The sequence below is a fragment of the Diuraphis noxia genome, unplaced genomic scaffold, assembly GCF_037042655.1.
Source record: "Diuraphis noxia isolate RWA-SAM2 unplaced genomic scaffold, SU_Dnox_SAM2 contig0004, whole genome shotgun sequence".
Classification (NCBI taxonomy): domain Eukaryota; kingdom Metazoa; phylum Arthropoda; class Insecta; order Hemiptera; family Aphididae; genus Diuraphis; species Diuraphis noxia.
The window spans coordinates 58,137,840-58,162,702 of record NW_028301714.1 but is presented as its reverse complement, the minus strand read 5'-3'; the positions used below and the strand labels follow the sequence as shown (position 1 = coordinate 58,162,702).

The 24,863-nt window shown below is 25.9% G+C and overlaps 2 protein-coding genes across 6 annotated transcripts in view; one reads left to right on the top strand and one right to left on the bottom strand.

Moving 5' to 3' along the window:
* Ca-alpha1T (Ca[2+]-channel protein alpha[[1]] subunit T) overlaps window positions 1-24,863 on the bottom strand; it is a 303,939-nt gene that overhangs the window by 162,631 nt on the left and 116,445 nt on the right. For all 5 annotated transcript variants that reach the window (XM_089228015.1, XM_089228013.1, XM_089228016.1 and 2 more), the window contains exon 7: window positions 8,495-8,768. In XM_089228015.1, coding sequence (XP_089084141.1) covers window positions 8,495-8,768 — 274 coding nt within the window. The remainder of the gene's footprint in view (window positions 1-8,494; window positions 8,769-24,863) is intronic.
* Window positions 445-2,815, top strand: LOC107173251 (putative cytochrome P450 6a13). The gene is made up of 4 exons (XM_015523705.2): window positions 445-1,430; window positions 1,513-1,737; window positions 2,030-2,278; window positions 2,383-2,815. Exons 1-4 carry the CDS (start codon window positions 536-538, stop codon window positions 2,547-2,549), a joined length of 1,536 nt encoding a protein of 511 aa, XP_015379191.1. The 5' UTR covers window positions 445-535; the 3' UTR covers window positions 2,550-2,815.

Below are 24,863 nucleotides of genomic sequence, written 5' to 3'. Positions count from 1 at the left end.
TACCTATATATAGTATATAATAATATTATTATTAATTTAAAAACTAAATATTTAAGTATAATATGTACATATATGTACGTGGTTTATAAACTTGAACGTGAAACAAATCAAATTCAAACTTTTTTAATCAAATATTTTAACTAATTTAAAGTGCTTTGCAGCCTTATCAGTTATCACTAATGATTAACATTAAACTCATATTCCCGGGAGAAAAATATCCATCGATAGAATATTTGACATTCTTTACTGAACGTCTAACATTTAATAATTAGGTAGGTACATTATATTTAACGAAGAGGTGGTACACACACACACACACAAATTTACTCACGCATATTATGCGCAATAATAACGCATTATTGTGCTGATACCAATGGTGGTTCAGATAACCCCACTAAATATAACGGTTGTGGTACCTTATAATTCTCTTTATAATTAATAATCTCCGTTGTCTATCAGGGAAAACAGTGTCGACTCGAATGTGTACAGTGCGCGTTGTTTAATATTCAGGATTGTGTACAATACCGCCCACACAATGTATCAATTAACGTCCATCACCGATTGTAGGATATACATCGCCACTGCGTTTTTGATCGCAGTGTCGATCACCTATTACTTTTCCATTTCAACGTTCGATAAATGGAAAAAACTCAACGTGCCCTACATCAAGCCAATTCCGTTGTTCGGAAACTTTATGAAAGTAGCTTTGGTCAAAGACCACCCGTTAGAGTTCTTTGATAAAATCTATTACAAGTTCTCCGGTCTGAAATACGGAGGACTATTCCAGATGAGGACACCGTATTTGATGATTCGTGATCCAGAAATAATCATTAACGTGCTAATAAAAGATTTCTCATATTTCCCCGACCGTGGTATTTACTCGGATTTCTCAAACAATCCATTGTCGGAAAACTTGTTCTTCATGGAAAATCCTCGATGGAAAACAATAAGAAACAAACTAAGTCCTGCTTTCACATCGGGAAAACTCAAGATAATGTATGACCAGATCAAAGAATGTGGCACTAAATTAATGGAAAACATTGATGGCGATTTAATGGGGACAAATGGCGAAATAGAAGTAAAAGACACCATGGGAAAGTATTCGACTGACGTCATCGGCACTTGTGCTTTTGGGCTCAAGTTAAACGCCATAAGTAATGATGAAAATCCATTTCGTAAGTACGGAAAATCGATATTCATACCTTCAATGAGAATGCTATTTAGAGAACTGTGCCTGATGGTTACACCCACACTTTTGAAAGTCGTAAGAGTGAAAGATTTTCCACCAGAAGCAACTGACTTTTTTCACGAGGCATTTAAAGAAACGTTGACGTATAGAATTGAAAATAAAATTGTCAGAAATGACTTCGTTAATTGTTTGATGCAAGCGAGAAATGATTTGACTTTAAATACAAATTTACCAAAAGAAGGTAAATTTTTTATACATAGAAAATATTAAAATTAAATAAAGTTCTAATTGTATACTTATCAAATTTTAAAATTGTGTTTTAGAAAAATTTTCGGAATCACAAATTGTAGCAAACGCTTTTGTAATGTTTGCTGCTGGGTTTGAAACAACGTCCGGTACTTTAAGTTATATATTATATGAATTAGCGTTGAATGTACCTGTTCAAGAGAAAGTACGTCAAGAGTTTCAATTGAATTTATCCAAAAATAATGGACAAATTGACAACGAATTTTTAACGGGGCTTAATTACATGGAAATGGTTATTGCGGGTAATTAATTATTTTGATATAATTCTTAATTACATTGATCAGTATTAATGAATCAATTTATTTTATTTTTATTTTTTTGTCAGTAGGTGACTTGAAAATTAAATAAAACTAGTCTATTAAATCAATAATCATAAAAGTCGATTTTCGTTTTCAAGTTTCAATATTATTCTTCATTTTAAATTAATTAATTATCAGATAAGAATGTATAGATCAAAATTTTTTCATGATAAAATACATTCTTCAAAAGTTTGGTCAACTAGGGAATTATATTTTTATTTTTTTGTTTTTTTAGAAACGCTGCGTATGTATCCTCCTTTAATTGCTTTGTTCAGAAAAGCATCAAAAACATACCGTTTGTCTGACGACCTAATACTGGAAAAAGGCCAAAAAATCGTAATTCCAATTTATTCGCTGCATTTCGATAGTAATTATTATCCGGATCCGAAAAAATTCGATCCTGAAAGATTTTCACCTGAGGAAAAAGCTAAACGTCCCAGTGGTGTTTATTTGCCGTTTGGCGATGGACCTAGAGCTTGTATAGGTATTAATAAATAAATTAAATAATTATATTTGTTTAAATCATAATATTTTTTATTTTTTTTCAATTTATACGTGAAATTTATATTTATTTTATTTATTCTCTAGGAAAACGTTTTGCTGAGCTGGAAATTAAATTGGCTTTAGTTGAAATTTTAAGTAAATTTGAAGTTTTACCATGTAAAAAAACTGTTATTCCTCTAAAATATTCTAAAAAAGTTTTAACATTGATGCCAGAACATGGAATTTGGTTAAAATTTAAAAAAATTGCTTAGCTTTAGAATTTTTGAATTAGTTATGTACTGAAAAAAAACTATCAGTTCGTAAGCTGTTGAAATTATATGGTTTTGATTTTATACAATTATTTGTAAAATTTCAACAATATTTTAATAATATGTTTTAACTTCTTATAGGTACATAATATTTTTTAATAACCTTAAATAACAAATCATTAATAGATTTATATCTTTTGTGATTTGATTAATATTTTTATTTTGTAAATTATTGTGAAAGAATAAAAATGTGTTTTTTTTATTTCGAATGTAATAATCTTTGAATTTTTATTGAAAATTAAGTTTAAGTAGTTATTACGTATTCTGTAGAGGTAATTGTCTCAACATTTTACGTCTGAGAAAAGTGTTAGAAAAATCTTTGTTGTATTGGTTTTGTATATTTAATAAAACTCAAACTGAAATTTAATTTTAAATGCAACAGAGCATAAATATATCAATTTTTTAGTATGACACCATTCAAATTTAACATATAAATAATTGTTTGAGAAAATGAGCGACAAACAAATAATTGTATTTGTCCATAAGAATTTGGAATTTTTGTACTAGTCAATGAGATTTACAGAAATATGAAATATTTATTTGAATCATATCACAATGTATGATCATTCAAAAATGTAAAAAATATTTTAATATTGCAATTTGGTTTGTGAACATTTTCTAATACATCATATGTCATATTTATTCTACTCTTATGTTTTATAGTCTCTTTTTTCTTATTCTTGCAATATTAAAATTTTTGGATGCTTACCTACATGCAGGTTTACGTGAATAAATGATATATTATGGTATATAGTTAACATAAGTCCAACTGTGACAGAAACTGTGTTTTTCATATTTCGGATCGATATAAAATGACTTTAACTCATGCTAGTAAATAATGAATTGCTAAAGCAAATATCATACACTTAAAATATGAACAATTATAACACTTAATATGTTATGGTTCCTTAAAAAATCATTTAAAAGATGTATTTTCATTACAATACCATTATTTCATTATTTCGTTGAGATATTTATATTAGATAGATATATAGATATTGATATTTATGTATAGTTTTAAAATCGTGTATTCGTTTTCTGAGAACAAACTTCTAATTATTGATGAAGTTTACTATATACTGTATACGAGGTATATATCTTTTCATAGATGGGTATTACATTGTTCTATAAGTGTAAAAAATATTGAGTTTCCAATTATAAAACACAGCTCAATGAATATGCTCTTTTGAATAATACTGAACTATTATTGTAAATCTGATTCTATTATGTACATATAAGTACTATTTCAGTGCCGTCGGGTGTTGGTCGTTAAGATAACAATTTATGATTGATGCAATAAAATACGAGAAAGCTATCGATTGACGGTTAGATGAGCAATTATTGGCTGTCCAAAAAAACACCTGGATAATATACATATTTTATTTAATTCATCAAAGAATTAAAAAAAAAAAGTTCAAAACTATTATATATTTTCAAAACATAATCAGTCAGCTGGTTGTACCGTTTCGAAAAGCTCTACTAATCAGAACCAGCATGTGGGTTCCACCGTAGGTTCGAGTCCCGTGGATGAATATAGATTATTGACATTTAATATTTTATTTATGTGTACTAATTATTAATAATTGAATTCATATTATAATAGACAAGACAGATATTATTTGGACTATCATAAAGTATTTTAATTCCATCTACCTATTTAACAAACTTTTGTTTAAAATGTATTTTATCTTATTTTACATCATTCAATTTTATTGTTATATTTTTCTTTACTAATGCTGTATAAAATGTAACAATTATTTATGTACAAAATACATGATTCTACAAATTCTCATTACTATCGAATGCCCATTTCGTTCTTACTAGTAACCTAGAATGGGTATAGAATCGACTGTTTAAAGACCTATTCCATACTCACTCGAATCACTCGATGGCTAGACAAATTGGATCTCCAACTTATGTAATACAAAATATATTATTTTAATCTATTAATTATGAATTATATGAATGATGTGAATGATGTGAATTTTTTACCACTGATATTATTCACTATAAAGTCTTAATAAAATTAGAGAAATAAATGAATTCAGAGTGCTCAACAATTTTTTTACACGTAAGTACATTGAAGAATGTATTGCTTTCTAGGATAACCAATAATCTTTGTATATTTTCAATTGTTTCATTTTTACCAACTGTGTAGTGTGTATTCAACGGTCTATTTTCTTATCATACACATTATTTTTGTCTTACCTTTGGTAGAATTTAATCGTTCGTAAAAAATGCAGTTAATTTAAAACAAAATTCCTCATAAATTGTCATCGCTATTAATAAAAACAATATTAATAGTACCTATTTACTTCTTTTTTTTATCAAAACTCATCAATAATTGCAAATTATTTTGTATTTAAACATTTTTAATTTTAACACCTAACATCTAAATGATACTTAATCACCTAATTATTAAATAAATTATGTACATTGTACATATATTATATGTTACATAAATTATGTAGTTTGTTCGTATGTAAAAAATTTAAATTAGTTATAGTTAAATTAATATTACTTTACTGATAGAAAAATACATAAATAACATAAATATAAATATATAATTAAATATCACTTAATATTTAAAAATAAAGGCTGCGGAAAGGCTGTAGACAGGCCTAATCCACTCAGAATCGCTTTTTGTGTCTTAATTCTAAATTTTAACCTATTCCAGATTTATTTAATCGCCGGTACGAAGAAATGATTATTTTTGCTTTTAAAAAAATGTCTTTATAAATTTTAAAGAAAGTCCTGTGAAAGTTAATTTGGATCCCTCATGATGTATATGAAGGCATGAACTTAAAATATAAGATATGAAATGCTGAGTTTGTCAGCAAGATAAATACAACTGATATTTAAATTATCTCACTGTAAAATATAATATATATGGTTTTTTTAAGGTGGGAAAAATGTATTTTAATATTTAATCGTGAAAAAATGATTTACAACATTATAGTTCATCTCGTTATCTGACGAATATATTAAATGAGTGAGGTAGAATTCGGTATAAGCATTTATTTATAGTACCTATATTTATTTTTATAATGTAACCCTTATTAAGTTGTTTGACAAAACATGATTAAGATGTCTTGTATTGAATATGATTAAATTAAATATTAAAACTTAAAGAATAAGAAATAAGATTTTGGTATTATCATGTATTATAAAGTCTTACATTGACTTTAAATTTATAAGTTAATAAATTAATTTTCGTATGAAAAACTAATCAAACAATACTGATTTGTTGCTTATTTTGTGATTTTGGCCCTGTAATTCAAATAAAAATACTAGGAAATTTTAGTACTTAAAGCATTGTATACTATATAATTATAAATACCGTAGTTTGAAAAAAATAATCATTTTTTTAACATAGTTAAGTTGATTTTATTTTCCCGTTTAACTTTAAACTTATGGAGTTAAATATTTTATTTGTTAACTTTTTACTTTAACTGAAAGGCATTTAATTTAAATAACTTAACTTGTTAATAATTTTCATTAACTTTTCCAACCTTGGTAATAATGTACCTACAGTGTACAGGCCCTTGGGGACCACAAATGGAGGTAGAATACAAAAAAACTAAAACGTTAAAAAAACTAACCAATTCTAGAAAATGTATATACCCATATCTTATAATAATAGTTATAGCTAATAATTTCTGTAGTTAATAATAAAATTATCAAATACAAGTTTTGAAACAAAAAATATGATAAGTTTAGCGAATCACAGATAAACATAATATGTAGCTTTAAAGGTCTAAACTACAGCCCAATATTAATACGAGATTATTTAACTTAATATTTATAAAAATTACCTATAGAGAATTAGACTAAGAGTTAACTTAAAAAGTCAAAAGTAGTTTTGTAAATATTATGTTATTAATAAGCGAATAAAGTATTGTTTATTTAAAATTCCATTATGTAAAAGAATATGGTATTTTTTTAATAAAACCATTTGTTCATTGAAAACATATTAAATTTTATTTATTAATAAAATCATAAAAAATAACTAATCAAAAAAGTTAAATTGTTTTAACTGATATTATATGTTTCTTTTATACGTGTATATATTTTTTCTACTTTCGTTTGCAGATATATATTTCTCCCTCATTATTTGAACGTTTTTGCTTAAAACATTTTTTCAGTTGTCAAATATAAAATTTATTTCTATTATTACTTATAAGAATTCTATACACTTTCCATTTTCTTTCCCATTATAATGTTTTACCCTTATAAATTATCGACGTTATCTCTTGTATCAGATTCACATGAAAAAGTTCAAGCCTAACCGGTCAGTCTATAATTTACTTACAATTTGGGTACGGGTCGATTATTCATTTCATACTCTCACTCTCTTCGAGATTAAGTATATTTTTCTATTTGTATACTACTAATGTAATAAACATAATTATAATAAAACATTATGACATGTATTTCAAAGGGGTGCTAATCGAAAATATTAGTTCATCAGATTTGAAGACGTCTCGATAGAATAGCTAGTCTGAGATGTGGAGTCCATATATATGGTGTCAAGAATAAAGAGATAAAGAAGGACATTTTAATTTAATATTTAAATACTTGTGGGAGGATGTGGGTGGTTTAACAGCAAAAACAACACATTTCCCTGATTACGCACCTGTAGTCGTGTATCAATACGAAAGACGCGTATACGCAGTTACGTATAATACTATCATAATCATAATATATTACAGTTATAATTGCCAAGATAGGTGCAGGCCACAGAATATAAATTCTTCAGTCAAGGAGTTTGTGTGGGACAGATTTGAGTATTGGTCCAACAATATCTTGTAAAACAGAACCTAACTTGGGTCTGTTCTGTTAAACAAAGATAATGATCATCTTACCGTTATGATTTTCTATTTTTGGTTGCACTATCTATGAATAGTTAAAACCATGAGTGGGGCGAGGAAAGTATTGATTTTACAATGATGTGTGTTATTTTTTTTGTATCTGTCATCACGTTTTAGGACAGTAAAATTCAATTTTTGACTTTAGTACCACGTTCGATCAGAAAGTGAATCTAATTGGTATATTTTGAGGGTAAAAAAAATCCTAAAATTTATCTTAATAATTGGGATAAACAAACTAAAAATTATGGAAAAAACGGGAATTTTTACGCACAATCAATTTCCGACAAAATCGATCTTGGTTTTTGATGTAACTTTCAAACAAATGACCATGAATACATGAAATTTTCCCCAAAATGTTTATATAAGTAGATTCTATTCACCGTACAATTTTCAAAAAATTTCGACTTAAGTTTAACTATTTATAGGCATATGTAATTTTCGATAATTATTAGTTTTTTTAAAAATTAATATCAATTAAAATGTATTTATTGGGTAGAAAAGCTTGGAAATTTAATCCAAGACACCTAAAATATTGTTACAATAGCAGTTGAAAAATGTTAAAAATACATAGGCACGATTTTTTTTTATAAACATTCAAAGTTCAAATTTTGACTAAATACGTAAAAGTAAAAATTATGGCAATGTTCAAATTTTCTTAGATAGAAATTCATAAAAGTTTTTCTTTTTAAATCTAAGATTTGAAAATTTCAATTATTTATAATATATCCTAGACAGATAAACCGTCTCCACTCAATTGTTCACAATTGTTTTTCGTATAAAATGATATAATATCATTGGATTCAAATTTAATTCCATCCATTACAGTAACCAACTTGTAACCTACTGTACAGCTGAGCGACATCCCCGACTTACCCACTTTTTTATTTTTTTTACCTGTTTATATGTTCGGTTTAAAAAAAATCCAAGCCTCTCCTAAAATTCAACTAAAACCTTGTCTTGGTACCACTAAAACGATGTCACCACTGTAGCATTCATGACAACAAATTTTATACTTACAACGAATATGGCCACCCAAGCCAGGCCGATGTTGTCGAACGATATGGTGCCCTGGAACGGATTCTCGCCCTGTGACTTGCACTCCGTGTAGTAATAGTTCCAGTTAACACAAGACCCATTGGCAAGGGCCATGGTGGCCGTGGCATTGCAAATTAGTGAATCGTGACCACGCGTGGGTGGCAAGTCGAAACACGAGTGCATTCCATTGTCGTCGTTTTTCGAACATATGTAATCCTTTTCTTCGTCGTTCAGCGTATAGTACGCCGGCAACATCCTGAAAAGTTACAAATTCACGTATTATCAACTGTATTATTATACTTATTAAATAAATATACATTAATATTATTTATAAATGTAGGACCAGGAATTTAAGGCAAAGTGCATTGATTTTTAAGTGCTCCAGGACAATGCATTCCAGGTACATAATTCGTTTCATATAACGTAGGTACATGAAAGGTAAAATTTTTTGGATTTTAGCATTTTCTAATCATTTTATTAGTGTTAAATGCATATATATATATATATATATACACACACATATATTCATATGAATATTAATTCATAGTTAGATATTTCGGGTAAATTTGTTATAATAATAATACATTATAATATTAAGAAATATTGTTCTTATGGAGTCTTGAAGATACATCGCAATCGGATTTATTTCTAGCAACTGTTTATTTAATTCATGCATGCCTATAAATTTGATATCTAGGTTTTGGTATTATTGCATTACATTATGGTAAAGAGGTAAAAATTTCGAATGATAAACCGTTGTTTCCCTATTAGTCGCATAGTTCCATGCCTATGAAAAAAAATTTAAATCCTTTTTTTTTTGGCTATAAAAATGCATTTATACTTTGGAGCATTTTTTGATAATTTTTAGAGCATTTATATACTTGCAAGGAAAATTCTTAAATATTAGCTTACCCAGGATTTTTCAATTTGGCGTGGGGAGACTAAACAGAGAAAATTATAATTTTATATCCGTTACCTTATACTAGGTCGTTATTACTCTATCGCGTGATCGTAATAATCTCTAAAAATAATTGATAATACGCAAAATAATCCTTCTAAACCATTTTCAAAAATATCATAGATTGTATTTGCCTATTATTATATACAATGTACATATACTAAAACACGCCATTAGGAGGAGCTAAAGCCTTTCAGTCCCACCAGGGGTACGCCTATGTCCATTTAGTTTATAGTTGGTAGGTATGCATTATAGTTATTATGATTTAAAATTAAGACTCTAAATCATTGGTCAACAATTAATATCATTGATGGAAAACTTAATTGTAGGTTTTCATATACACGATAGGTATTACATTAAATAAAATACTTAATTATTTAATATTATATTTTTACATTAAAAACCCAGAATAAAATATGTTATCATAGTATGTTATGAATATTGAAAAACAATTATATTGAAAAAATATTTAAACTTTCGTAATTGCTCAAATAGTTTTTTTTTACTTACAGTCTATATAAATGAGCACATAAAGTAAACGTACTGAATGAATATAATATAAACATTGGCTTAAATAACTTGAGCAGGAACCGTTTAGTAACAGTGTAGTACCTCCCATTTTGATGATTTCTATAATAGTAAACCGTTTTCTTCTTATTATTTCAATAAAAGTGTCTCTAGGCCATTTTCATTTGAGTCTTCTTTGTGGATTGTTAGAAATGGTGTTAGATGACATTCGGGAAGTTAGTGGGTTCGAGTTTGAGTCAAGTTTGGAATGAAATTTTTTGTAATGTTGTATTGATACTTTGGTAATGGTTAAACTATGTAGATAGTCATTTTATGTAGAGGATTGTTGGCCATGACCCGTGGGACTCCAGTCATTTTCCTAAGCATAGTTATTTGGAATTACATTATTATAACATACATGTACCTATGTCTTATTCAATTTTTTTTTTTATTAGCTTATAACCAAAGGTTATTATAGCTCAACAATAAATTAATTGTGTATCGGTACACACAAAATAACAAAATACGGGTATAATAAATATAAATTATACCTAGTTATAATCATAGACTAGTTACAGAAATAATAATAATGATAATGACTATTAGTATTTATTAAGTCAATTTATTTTATATATTTAACAAATTTAATTAATTTTACGTTAGGTTGTCATATCATAATAGTTATTATAATTTTAGACATTGATAAATCTATAAAGCGTTACAAGTTTGATTCATGAGATATAAAGTTAGTTTAAGTTCTGAACGTAGACCTTTAATAAACAATATTATAATAATAATTGCATTGAACAAATATATAAACTCAATGAAAGTGAATACGCATTATTTAATATTAGATTAAAAACAAAGCTAAAAATGCCAGAGGGCTCAAAAACATTGAACGTTAATTGTATATAGGTACCTACTTGTTAACCGAAAGTTTCTATTTACAATGTAAATTAACTTACAAATTATTTTCAACAGACGGGTTTATTCTCTTTACCGAAATGTTTTGGACTTTGTAATAATAAGAAAATTTACTTGAGCAGCAAAATTATAGTGTTTGATATATAAAAATTAATTACTCTGGACTTTATACACTATCTTTCTCAGTTGAATTATATAATATTTGCAATCGTATACATTTAGATTAAAATGAATGAATTAATTGTACTTGAATTCAGACACGTGTATTTGATAAATAAATATAATTCGGTTAAAAAAAATGTAATATCATATTATCAAACTAATAAGGTTTTGTTAAAAAAAATCAAACAGTCTTTATATAACTTATACAGGTACCTACTATTATAGTAGTGTGCAATGATAAACATTGTTTACTGAAGGAAAAAAGATCATAAGATTATAATATTATGTATACTATTTTATATTTGGTGGCTGTCTTTAATTTTAGTGGCGTTACTCATCTTGAATATATGGAAGATAGTACAGGCTGTATAAGGCATTTTTGGACCATTTAAAATGTTCAATCGGAATGTTTTTGTAATGTAATCGAATTAAAAAAAAAGCGAGCCATTTATTAAATATATATCGAATAAATCTACGGATTGTCGCTTTCAATGAGTAGTGATTTTTATTTATTTGTTTTTGTTTTTTTGCTCCACAAATAGAAACATTAAACCGTCAAACGAACTGGAATTCACTGTAGTGCGTATTTGAAAGGCGCGAGAAACGATTCGGGTGCGGCTTAAAAAGGGGTGCGTGCAATATTATGTATGTATAGGAGTATCTGCTGATGGCGTGTACCGTCGTCGGATTTAAATTAAATAGTGATTTATAAGTATATAGATCCAGAAGGTTAGGCCCGGAGTTGAAATCTGGAATGGAGGGTAGTTTCGTAACGGTGATGATAGGAGGAGGAAGTTCAGGCACGTTCGATTTTATTTATTATGTAAAGGTCAACTGATGACGACGACGACGGTTGCGGTGAAACAGGCGATCTAGCTGTATACAGCCACCGGTCGCCCGGAGGAATCTATTTTCAATATTTTGTCACGTTCATCGGGATAGTCTTCGGGTGAAGGGACAGAGGGTGATTGTGCTCCCGGAAAAGGAGGAGCTGTCGTCGAGAACACGATTTGTATGTTAATTTGGCACGTCTTGATAGATTATAATATCATGTGATCACTGTGTGTGTGAGTGTGTCATGTTAGGTTCGAGGGGTGTGGGAGTAGAGAGACAGAACGATTGTAACACACAACGGTGGAAAATGTTGTGAAAAGCGAGCTAGAAAGAAATAGACGGATGAGGAGGAAAAAATTACCATGGATGGTAAACAACGAGAGTGTAACAAAACCAAACAATATGTACACTGACAGAACAATACACCTGCTGTTGCATCGAACTGCTGACGCCGCCACTACATCCTTGCCCACCTTGCGGTCCACTCGAATTGATCTGCAGCAGCCGCTGCGTGTTATTATTATAATACTCTCTTTCCCCCCCTTACCTCTCTTTTAGTCCCTGTCTGGCTCTCACTCTCTCTCTTTCTCACACACACACACACACACACACAAACTATTTCTCTACATATATAAATTATATTACTTCTTGGACTGGCACCGTACTACTACCCTATGTTGCTGAACACTGTAGTGTGTCTACGAGACGGGCCTGTCTGCAAACTTTTTTCACCACCATGCATTATGATCACCGACGCACATCCTGAGTTAGACTACCTAAAGTTATCGTATGTGACTTCATTCACGACACACAACAATAATCCCATCGATCGTTAAGGTCTTTAGTAAAGGTCAGTATAAATATCGATTGGTAGAATTATTGAACTTTTTGAACTTTTTTCACCCAAATTATAATATAATATTATGTTTATTTAAATTCAATATTCACAATGCCATTAAATCATCAAAGTTTTTGTTTTTCTTAATTTTGGTCAGGGTTCCCGAACGGAACGCAAAAAAAACCGTTAAAGAACGTTATTGTTGTTCATAAACAAAAATACAACGGAACGAAACCAGTTATTTCATTAACTTTATGGGTCTTCTATATGAAAAAACATTATAGGTTATTAAGTTCGTTGAACTTTTTCAAGAAAAAAACGTTATAACCTAAAATGTTCTTTGAACAATTACACGTAGAACGTTATAACCTATTAAGTTCTTTAAACAATTACGCAAAGAACATTATAAACTATTAAGTTCATTAAAAGATTACACGAAGAACGTATAATAAACTAATACGTTCTTCGAACGTTTAACACAGAGAACATCACAACTAAACCGTTCTTTGAACTTTAAAAATATTTTTATGAATCAAAATTATTATCTCCTGACCATTTTTGCTTTTAAATTATTCAAAAACAATAAGTAGATACTTCAATATCAAAAACTAAAACTTAAATTTGGTACGCAGTATATATATATATAGATATATGTATTATACGTAATATGTATTATTATTAAATATTTTAAGTATCAATGATATACTTTGCGTCATAGTGTAACAGAAATAGCTGACAAAATGTATAATATTAAACAAATGCTTTTATTTTATTTACATTTTTTCCTTTTTTGAACAGATGGTAATGGAAATTTTTTCGCAGTACTTCCACAAAATAAAATAAACATTAACTAGCTATGTATCAATTTTAATGATTATTTTCAATTTAAGTAATTTTTTTTTTTTTTTTGCAATACATAATAATTGATAGTTATTATTAACAATAATCATTCGATATCTAAATTTAAAGACATATTTTGTAAAAAAAAAAAAAATAATAAAACTTAAAAGTTATTATATTTTAATGGTCAATTACAACTGTCAGTTATTATTTTTTAGTATTTTGTATATCTTAATGGGTAATTTTAATTTTGCAATTTTGATAAGTGATCATCATCTCGAGTTATTCCGCTTTGTAGAAGATAGAGGAATAGGTAGTGAACTTACTGGAATTCATGTTCGTCACAATCTGTGTGTGTGTTTTTTTTATATAAATACTATTTTTATGTATATAAATTGTAATCTTTGCACTGTTTTTATTTTTACAGGTAAATTATTGATTAAGAATACTCAATTTTTAAATATCCAATATTTTTCACATTCACTGATTTTGATTTTAAACAAAAATTTGAAATACACAACATCTATTATTATTTTAAATAACTATTAAATTACATTCTATTGCCATACATTTTAAATAAATATCAATTATGAATACTGGTTTTGTTTCAAATCGATGTATAATTCATAGTATTCGTTATATTGTTTTAAAAATGCTAAAAATTCACACAAAAAATCATATATCATTATAATCATGCATAACCCATATTTATCCAACACATATTTTATATAACTATAAAAGATAACAAAGCATTAATTTAACAAATGTATACCCAGAGACAATCATTATTAATGTTATAAATTTAAAACAATTAGTATTTTATTTCTATTGTTACCATAGTTTAATGGAAAAATTAAAAACAGAAGTTTCAGTGTGCTTACTATAATAATAATACGCACTTTGTAATATATTTAAATTATACGAATATGTAGTAGGTGCACCAAACACTTATGTGAATATTATTTTCAATTTCCACTCGTATTAGGAAATAAATATAGGTAATATGGAAACTATCGAATAATATACGATTAGACTTTTTATTAAAACTTCGAATTGAGAGTATAATTGATGATACATCACATGATGAAAACACCACTTCATTATATTTAAATATAAAATTATATAGACATAGGAACTTATGTCATAATTTTTTTCGAAAGGTGCCACTTATATTGAATATTTTTATTCAATTTAATCTTTGAATTATTTGGTTAAGCAAGACATCAATTAGAAACAAAGTATAATATATTTAATATTGACAGATATTATCAGTATTGGCAATATTATAGGCATTTGGTTAGTTGATAATTTTAGAATATAGTATTACTTTACTGAATTATAGATCCCCAAGACGTAGACAGATACTATTTTAAAGAGAAGGACATTCACCATATTTATACAAATAAGAATTTATTTCAATATTTATTTTTTATTTATTTTTTATTTTTTTTTGTGTAAGAACGAAATTTCTAACATATTATTATTTATGATATCAGATTATCATAAAACAAGCTTGAAATGTATTGACATTATTAATAATTGATGAGTTAAATATATCACACCAAAGTTGTTCTTGGGACAGTTTTTAAAGTCTGGTTAAGCTCAGAAACCATGCACTGTTTTGATATAAATAATTGATAATAGTTAATGCAATATTTTATGTTTCAATAGTGGTTATTGTATATCTTGATTTTATGAAATCAGTGTGGTAGTACTTCATGAATAACTTTTATACACCTACTTTAATTTTTACAAAAAAATAAAACTATATTTTAATTTTAAAAAATATTGAATGGTATCATGAGTTTCAGCAAAAAGGATTTTTTATTATTTTTTTTTCATTCACTGTAAATACCTATTTCGGAGGTTTCGAGTTTTCGATCAAAACCATCAATTACGTCTACTAGAGCAAAAACTGGCAAGTACTAATGGAATATGGGACTTTGCTACGAGTAACATGTTATACATAGTTTCATGGCACTAAAGTAATCGTTTATAGTATTTTATTGTTTATAGTTGATAATAATATTATTATATTATTTAAGATTCAAACTAGTAATTTTATCGTATTACATAATATTATTTAAGATAATTTATCATATCGATTCTTATTCACCTATTTTAAAATAAAAACTAGTGAAATATTATATTATGAATTCTTTGACATCAAAATTGTCCAATAAAATGTTTAAGTTGAGAAAAACTTACCATGGTAAGGTGCACCTTATTATTCTTAATCGTAACAAAACATTATAGATATAATATGATATTTTGATGTAATTCGTCTTATAATTATTGTAAGAAGAGTAGATAAAATATATTACGTATGTTTCACTCCTTTTCACTGTGTATATTGTGGAGTGGACAGTGAAAGTTACTGGAATTAAAAATAATTATTTTTTGCATAATATAAGTCTTAAATATTTTCAAGAGTAATATAACTGATGTATTCTTTACTATAAATACTCTGCTACTCAAAAAAGTGCCAAGTATCAGGTACAAATTAAATTTAGTGGAATAGACATCACGGATTCGTGTACAGACAAAAATTATAAGAATTCCTCCCTATAACGAGTTTCTTATTACTTTATGTTTATAGTTTATGTTATTGAAGCTGCCGAGTTAAGAATTTTATTTACCGATCTTTCATTATTTATTTTGAAATAATACAATACTAGGTATATAGTAATTTAAAAATAGCTCGACACGAAATTAAGGAGAATATGAGAAATGCTGTAACAAATTTTAATTAGAAAATCTGTAAACACATGTAAGCCAAATAAAATATAATAATATATTCTTCGATCAAACTAAATGGATAATAAATATTTTATATCACACGTGCCTAGTTTTTTATTTATTAAATAAATTCCAATTAAAAAAATATTACTTACATAAAAACAAAATTATTGTTAAAACTAAAGAGAGTTAGGCTCATCTAAGCCAATTGCTGAGCAAAGATAAAGTTCTAATAACATATAAAATGTTTAATACATGATTGAAAAAATTGGAGTTACATTTAAATAATTACACTATAGGTACCTATATTTTACAGTATTTTTTATTCACCATAATATTATTATCACTTTATATTGTTAAATAATTACATTAAAAACTAAAAATCGCATTTTTTTAAAGCAATAACAGTTAAATATAATAATAATTTTTAATTGCATAAAAATATAAATCAAAATGCATATGTCTTTCATCTTGCATCGCGTTTGCGTACATAAATTTGCATATATTTGTCGTGAATGGAATATTAATAAAAATCCAATCAAAAGACCTCCAGTGAATATGTTAATTGTATGAGGTGAGATATGTGTACATAATAATTATCCCACTTGTTTAAACCATGGGTCATTGGTATTTCAAAAATTAGTCGTTAAACCCTTGTGAAACATTAAAAAAAATTTCACCAATAAAATAATGCTAAATAATGTAAAAACATTTGAAAAAATTGACATGACACTATAATATTATGATGGGTGTCGATTTAACTTCGGTTTTTATTGCTATTATTATTATTCAAATAATATTATAATATAATAATGTAATATTATAACTATATGAGTATATTCGCATTTAATAATAATGCACCCTGAGGTTACCACGGGTAACCGTTTGTTGTTTCATATCAAAACGGACAGAGGTGGGAAAATCGTATTTCAATTCAATTATTTATCCCAACATCGATTTTATTCGAACGCATATCAATAATGACAGGTTAGGCTTCCACTGTTATATGGTCACCATCCAACTAAAAGATCTATTATGCATGCCTAGACACATTTTATTTTCAGAAGAAAAATCTTTGTCGTAATTCAATTCTTTTAAAAAAGACTGAACTATATATCAAAGAAAATGTTTTGACCAAAACTTTCCCGAGTTTAGGACACCATAAATTCAAGATAAAACTTTTAATATTTGATTGGGTGATTTGACTTCATATCGGGAGCTTTGGTTTGACGTTTAGGGGAGAATAAAAGCTTAGTAAAATATTAAACAGAAATCAGCTTAATGGTTCTAACATTTTTTGTAAGCAATGTTTGGTGTACATTAAATTAAACAAAGATTAACAATTATTAGATTTTTATGAAAACTATATTGTTTTCATAAATAATATAATTTATCTGAACTAAAATTATCAGTTATACCATGATGGGACTTCAATCCCCCACATAGTTAATGATTTACCATTAGTTGAAGAAGAAATACAATTCCCAAAAATTTCCCGAAGAACCAAAGTCAATAATAAATCTTAGACTACTTCAATGATTTTATTATCTTGTTATCATCATGTTTGTCATCTACAACTTTTCATATAAGACAGTATACTAAAATACATTTATGCCTTTTATTTAGGTATACCATGACCAAGATTATTTTTAAATCGCATAAGTGTTTCAATACTAGTTTTTGCTGATTTATCAATAAAATAAACTTTTAATTAATACCAAGTTTGATAAAAGTATGAATTATATATAATTATAATATTTACGAATTGAAAACCAAGAGTAATTAGTATTTAAGTTTTTAGATATTTTATAAAAAAAATACAATTTAGAGGGTGAAAAACCATCCTTATGTAGGTTAATTTATTTAAAAATGCATTTAAAATATATATTCAGTTAGTTTAGAATTTTATTATTTGCATGTTATATATGTATATTTTCTACTATGTTTTTTTTTTTTTTTTTTTAATCGATTAATGTCTGAAATTATTTGTTTAGGATTGTTCGAAGTGTGTAGTGACAATTGTAGTGTGATATTTACCAAAGCATAATCATGATGGTTAATTCATTGGAATAAATATGTCCTTCATTTCGGTCACGTATTTTGAAATCGTTCAAAGGTTGCCACAATAATATACCTAGATATCGGTATTTATCACAAATATCTGACTATCATATTTTACGAAAAATATTATTCATCTGAAATCGTATAATAAATCATTGAAAGCAAACTCTAAAATCTAGATACCTATACCTATATGGTAATTTTTTTATTGGAAAAATCATTTCGTAGGTAGTTAACTGATAATCTTTAAAATTATTTTATAACACACTTAGCTAAATATTATTACCTATAAATATATATATTCTGTACTCGTCATTAAAATAATATTATATGTATTATTGTTATTATTATTTTTTTAATTGCATTAATTTTGATAAACCTATATTTGTGAAAAATGTATAAATATTTTTGCAGTTCTCTTCTCCCAGTGCTTGATTCATTGATGATGGATTTCCGAGTATTTGTCTGGAGGTGTTGAACTTGGGGCATTAAAGAGTAATATGTTTTATTGTATATGTATTATTATTTTACAATATTACTCCACTTGACCATATAGAACTTATTAAAATACAAATTTGAAAGAAAAAATGTATATTTTGAGGTTAGGTCCATAATTATAATGAAAAAAATGATAATGTACATCCTATTCAAAAAACTAGTTATTTTATGATAATATTCTTAACAATAAAGAGTAGAAACGATTACCCACTAAATTGTTTATGGTATTATTATTTATTATAACAAATCATTTATTATTTGATATTAAATAAACTAAGTAACTAAACCTATGTGTTGAATAATGCTTTACATCAGTTTATATCTAGGTAAAATATTCATCATGAAATAAAATTGAATACATTGTTAATCATAAAATTAGTGATTGTAATATAATCATTGTATGATCGTTTTTGTTAATTTTTATTTTAAAAATAAAATAATAAAAAATTAATGATAGTTATTGAACTATAATTTTTTATACATTGTTAACAATAATACATTGTAAGAACCTATTATGGGATTTAAAGTTTTTGGTTAAATTATATCAAATTTTATAGTTTTACTAATAATTAGCATTTTAAAATAGGTATGTACTTAAATAATAGCATGAAATTTCATATTTTTGTGTGATATTATAGTTAAACAGAAATTCAAATGTGTCGATATTTATGATTATTATGAAATGTTTTTAAATTTTTTGTTATTTACAAGGACGTATTATATTATTCTATTGACACTTTTTCTAAAGGATATACAATATATACATAGTATAGTAGTAGCATGTTACATAATATGTGAACATACTTCGTAATTCTCCTAATTGGGTCATGACGATGATTTGAGAGTTTATCAAAATAAATAATAATATTTAATGATTTTACCAGTAAAAAATTAATTACAGTTTTTATAGTAGAATCCTGAAATACTAAAATAATACTGGAATATATGAATACAATTGTATTAATGCACGTACTTACTAATCAATTTTAAATATAGGTCATATTGTGGTTTTATTTTCGATATTTATTTAAATATTAGTTATGTTATGCATACTAAGTGTTTTAATTTTATACTTATTATAAATATTTGTTTTTCAAATGGAAAATAATAATCACAAAAATTGCTTTTATTATTGAGCATAATAATTATTATATACTTTGGTACACGCCATAATTCATAAATCTTTTAATAATGTAGTCTTATATTGATATAAATCTGAATTTAAATGTAATCAATGTAACGTTTACGACTAATGGCCGTTGTCGCCATGTCTTTTGATCAATAAATAAAAAAATAAAAATAAATATGAATTTCTTGTTATATTAGATGACATTTGACTATAAATGTTTGTATTTTGTACAATATCAAAATTCACATTTGTTTTATTTCAATAGAAAAGTACTTTCATATTATAGTAAGTTCAATGTACAACTTTTAATTAACTAATGCGATTTTGTTAAAATTAATAAATCATAGTGTAAAGGTTTTAATGAGGGCATAAACAATTATTATTCAATTTGTTACAAACAAATAACAAAAAAATATTTGTTTAGGTACTTCCTAAAGCCAATTTGGTTTTCATTTTTTTATTACAGTAAACACTTTTAATAACATTGAAATACTAATTGATATTTAATGTTCATATATTACAGGTTATAGGCCTCCTGGAGCATTATTAAAAATTATTAAAAAAAAAAAAAAAAAAAACAATAATTAACAGTTATTTTTCATATTTAAATTTTAGATTTAATCGCTATTGGTTTTTTCTAATTAATTATATTTAATTTCAGTTTAAGATTGATATAATAATTATTCATTACCAAACTGATGCAGTGTAATTATTTAATAGAGTTAACTAGACTTAAAAGAGATTCTAATGATTAAAAAAAAAGTATGGATATTACATAGGTATAAATCAAATTTTAATAAATTATAAAATAAACTATATATAGTATATAAAAATAATTTATATTAATTTTAAGGTAAAACATAATTTTCTATAATTATATATTTATGTCATGTTAATATTAAATATTTAAGGGTACTCAAGTATGGACTAATTTATGGTTATTTTTTTATAGTTTGTCTTAATTTCTATTCAACGACTGGACCATCTGTGCTACTACATAAATAAACATTATTTTAATATAAAATTTTTATGATTTTTAAATATTGTAAATGATTTTAGATGATTTTTTCGACGTTTATAAATAAAAAAAAAAACAATTTTTATACACGCAGATATTGAAAATGTTTTATTTTTTCTTTTCTATTTTCACAAGTAAAATGTTTTATTAAACTCATAATTTTGTATATAAAAGTATACATTTTAATTTTAATAGTATATCAATATCGGAATATATATGCGATTTAAAGGGTTTTATACACACACAAGCCACTATGAATTTCTCCTCATCATAAATAAAAATCATATTTAAAATTAATTAATCATGCATTATTTCATTATTTAATGAAAAGGTTTATTTCAGTATTTTTCTACCATTATCTTCGGATATTATAATTTATTTAAAAATTGTATATTTCTTCATTATACACTATTATTATTATTATAACTGTAATTACTACCTGCTAAAAATGTTTGTCGTACAATTATTATTCTGTATTACCTATATCATTTGATATTATCAGTTGTGAGGATACCATAATAAAATTAATTGTACTTAACTACTATACTCTTCAAATGCACTTGGGTTCAATGCATGTACGTCTATGTTTAGATAATATACCAAATATATTATCTGTGGTACTATGGCACAACCGGGTCCGATTTGTTCTCATGCGAATAACACCGAAAACGAATTGCATTCAAACTGAGACTTAAACCAAAATACACTTGAACCGAAATACACTGGGTGATGTCGTATCCAATCCACTACAGGTTGATTGTACGACCCGCAGGTTGAATAGCACCTAAACAGAATTGTACTCTTACCGAAATACAGTTAAACCAAATTATAACCACCGCACCAGGTATTCAATATAATATACGCCGAAATAGCAGATCACCCCGCTAAGTCCGATTTACACCTAAAATGAATGATAACTATATATGGCCGCTCAAAATCAGAATACAACTTTATTTTAGTTTGAATAAATAAATAGGTTTATATGGGACGCACCAGAGGGGAAAATTTATGTTTCTTCCCGATATAAAAATGAGATATGTGAGTATTTCTAAATAGTAAAAAAAAATGTATGTAAGTTAGTTCTTACACGGTGCAAAAAAGTTATACATGTAAGTTCTAACAACGTAATAAAAAGTTCAAAAGTCAGTAAGTACAATATACTTATGCTGTATTATGGATGAAGTGCTTATATTTATTATTAAACTATAATATGTCATACACTAATTAATATAATCAAATTGTTTTTAATTTTTCCAAAAAAAAAAAATATATATATATAAAAATGACATAGGTACTTAATAATTTTTATAAAGAAATAGATAAATAGTAATTTTTCCAACGTATAGGAATTTACACATCATCTCATTTTCATATTTGTGTATGAATTAACGCATCACATTTGTAGTGACTAACGTATGCAATTGTTTATCTGTTACTCTTGTGTAGGAACTTACTATTCTTCCGATAGAGCGCCGCATCACTGAAAGTTTAAAATTTTAAACCTCTCTTCACCTTACTAGACTTAAAATTAACAATATTGAGTTATATATCCACTATGGATTCAATTGACAACGAGAATATTACCGAACATCACTAGGACTATTTGCATTCTGTTATTTGTAATAAATATTATTCATAATATGGTACGTACCTACTAATTACTAATTACTTATAAATATTGAATTTATATCTGATTTTACCATCGAATTCAATCTGTCCTAATAATTATGTGAGTGAATTGATCACCAGCGTCACATTTACACTATACCTATAAGAAATAAGCATAGATGAAATTTATAATTTTTAAGTTAATCGGTTAAAACATTTAGATAAGCAAATTAAGTATTGAATTATTCAATGACCTGTCGTAATCATTTTTACATTTCTAAAATATGTTTTCTGTACTTTTTCCCTATTGGGCGTTAATAGTTTATACATCAATTTCCTTTGCACTTCTTCAAGTCCATTTATTTTATTTATTTGACCCTTATTTTGAACAAGGTTGAAAATGACTGAAGCAATATCGTACTTTTGATATTATAATTTTTAGCTTTTCACCTAAGGTTAGAGAATTCGAATTAATTATAAGTATTAAATGAAAGTAGTGTACTTATAAAAGTAAAAGTTATAAAATATCATAAGAAATCCTTATCCGTATGATATTGAATAAAATTTAAATTCATTAGCTTTTCCAAAATAATATTCATACTTTCATGAGTGATATAATTTTATCAAAATTTATATTACTTTTGTATTATCTATTTACCACGGAAACTATTTATAACTGTGGTACTCGATTGATATAATATAGTATATATTAAATATTTTTACATGCTGTTTAAGTTTTGTAAACCTTTAATATTTTTCTATAAAATAACTAATCTATATATATTATGTATGAGAATTAAATTTTCTTCAAACCCTCGCCAATATTTTACTTAATTTTTGTAAATATTATAAATGTGTTTTTGAGTTTTGAAAACACTTATTTTTGCCACAAGAAGATTTTTTAAGTAATGTGGACCACTATAAATAGTCCCCATGATGACTATATTCTCCAAACCTTCACCAATATTTTGAAAATAATTTTCAAACTAATATTTTTTGAATTAAAAATACTTTTTTAAAGATTTTTCAAGTAAAATTATGGAGTTCTCCAACTTTTTTAAAAATTATTTGATTTAAAATGAGTGAATGTTTGTTGAAAAATGTAGGACAAGAGGAGGAACTTTATTGAATTTAATACCAATCTATGATAAATACTTATAATATTAAAATAAAGATTGATTGTTCATTATTATTTGTTTAATTTGTATAGTCTAAAATATTTAAGTCTATTAATTCAATATTGTTTTGATTGTTATAAATATTAAATATAATATTTACACAAGTATTTTTTTTATGTATAATATATAGTTTGTTTCAGAGCTTTGAGAAAATAGCGTGATCATATTATGACTTCTATAAATCACTGGTTTTGTGGCAAACCTTTCACAACAAATTAAATGTCTTATTGTTTGTATTCAGCATTAAACCAATTAGAAAAAAGCAATTATTATATTTATAAAAACAGAAACGAATTACGTAAGACATCGTTTATAACGTTATAATAACCATCTTACGGCAAAAGAAATGCGTTTTAATTTTAAAATTAAATGTTTCAGTAAAAATTATTCAAACAAATAAGTATATTTTGAAAGCCATAAAATATTATTTTTATAAAATCAAATAATCTAGAAAACCAAATTTATAAATTTAAGTAGTATCTATTAAAATGTTATTAACTACTGCTGTTATATTTGTATTAATTAATCACTTTATCTGAAACATTTCTAACCTTACATTTAACAACATTTAAATAAGTACAATGTAACTAATGATCACTATCGAAGTTGTAAAAAGAGATTACCTATACATATTATGTATGTATATACATTTATATATAATATATTTAACTGTCCATTAAGCGAGTACTATACATGTTTATAAAGTTATACATAAACGTTATTCATATTATTAATAATAATATTCTGTTTTAAACGATATAATTATAATTTATAATAGACCCCATAGTAACTATGAATAAACTTAGAGTTAGTTAATCATAGTACCCAAATTATGTTGTTATTAAAGAATAAAGAAAATACTAATAACTAATAAATCAATATAAGATTATTGTAAATATTATCATGAATAGGTTAAATGTTTTAATAATAATTCATAACTTTTATAATATAACATAACCATAATACTTTATATGTATTAACTATTTTATGGGTAGCAAATATATAATAATTGTAATAATATATGAATATACTTTTTTTATACAGATACGATGCTTTT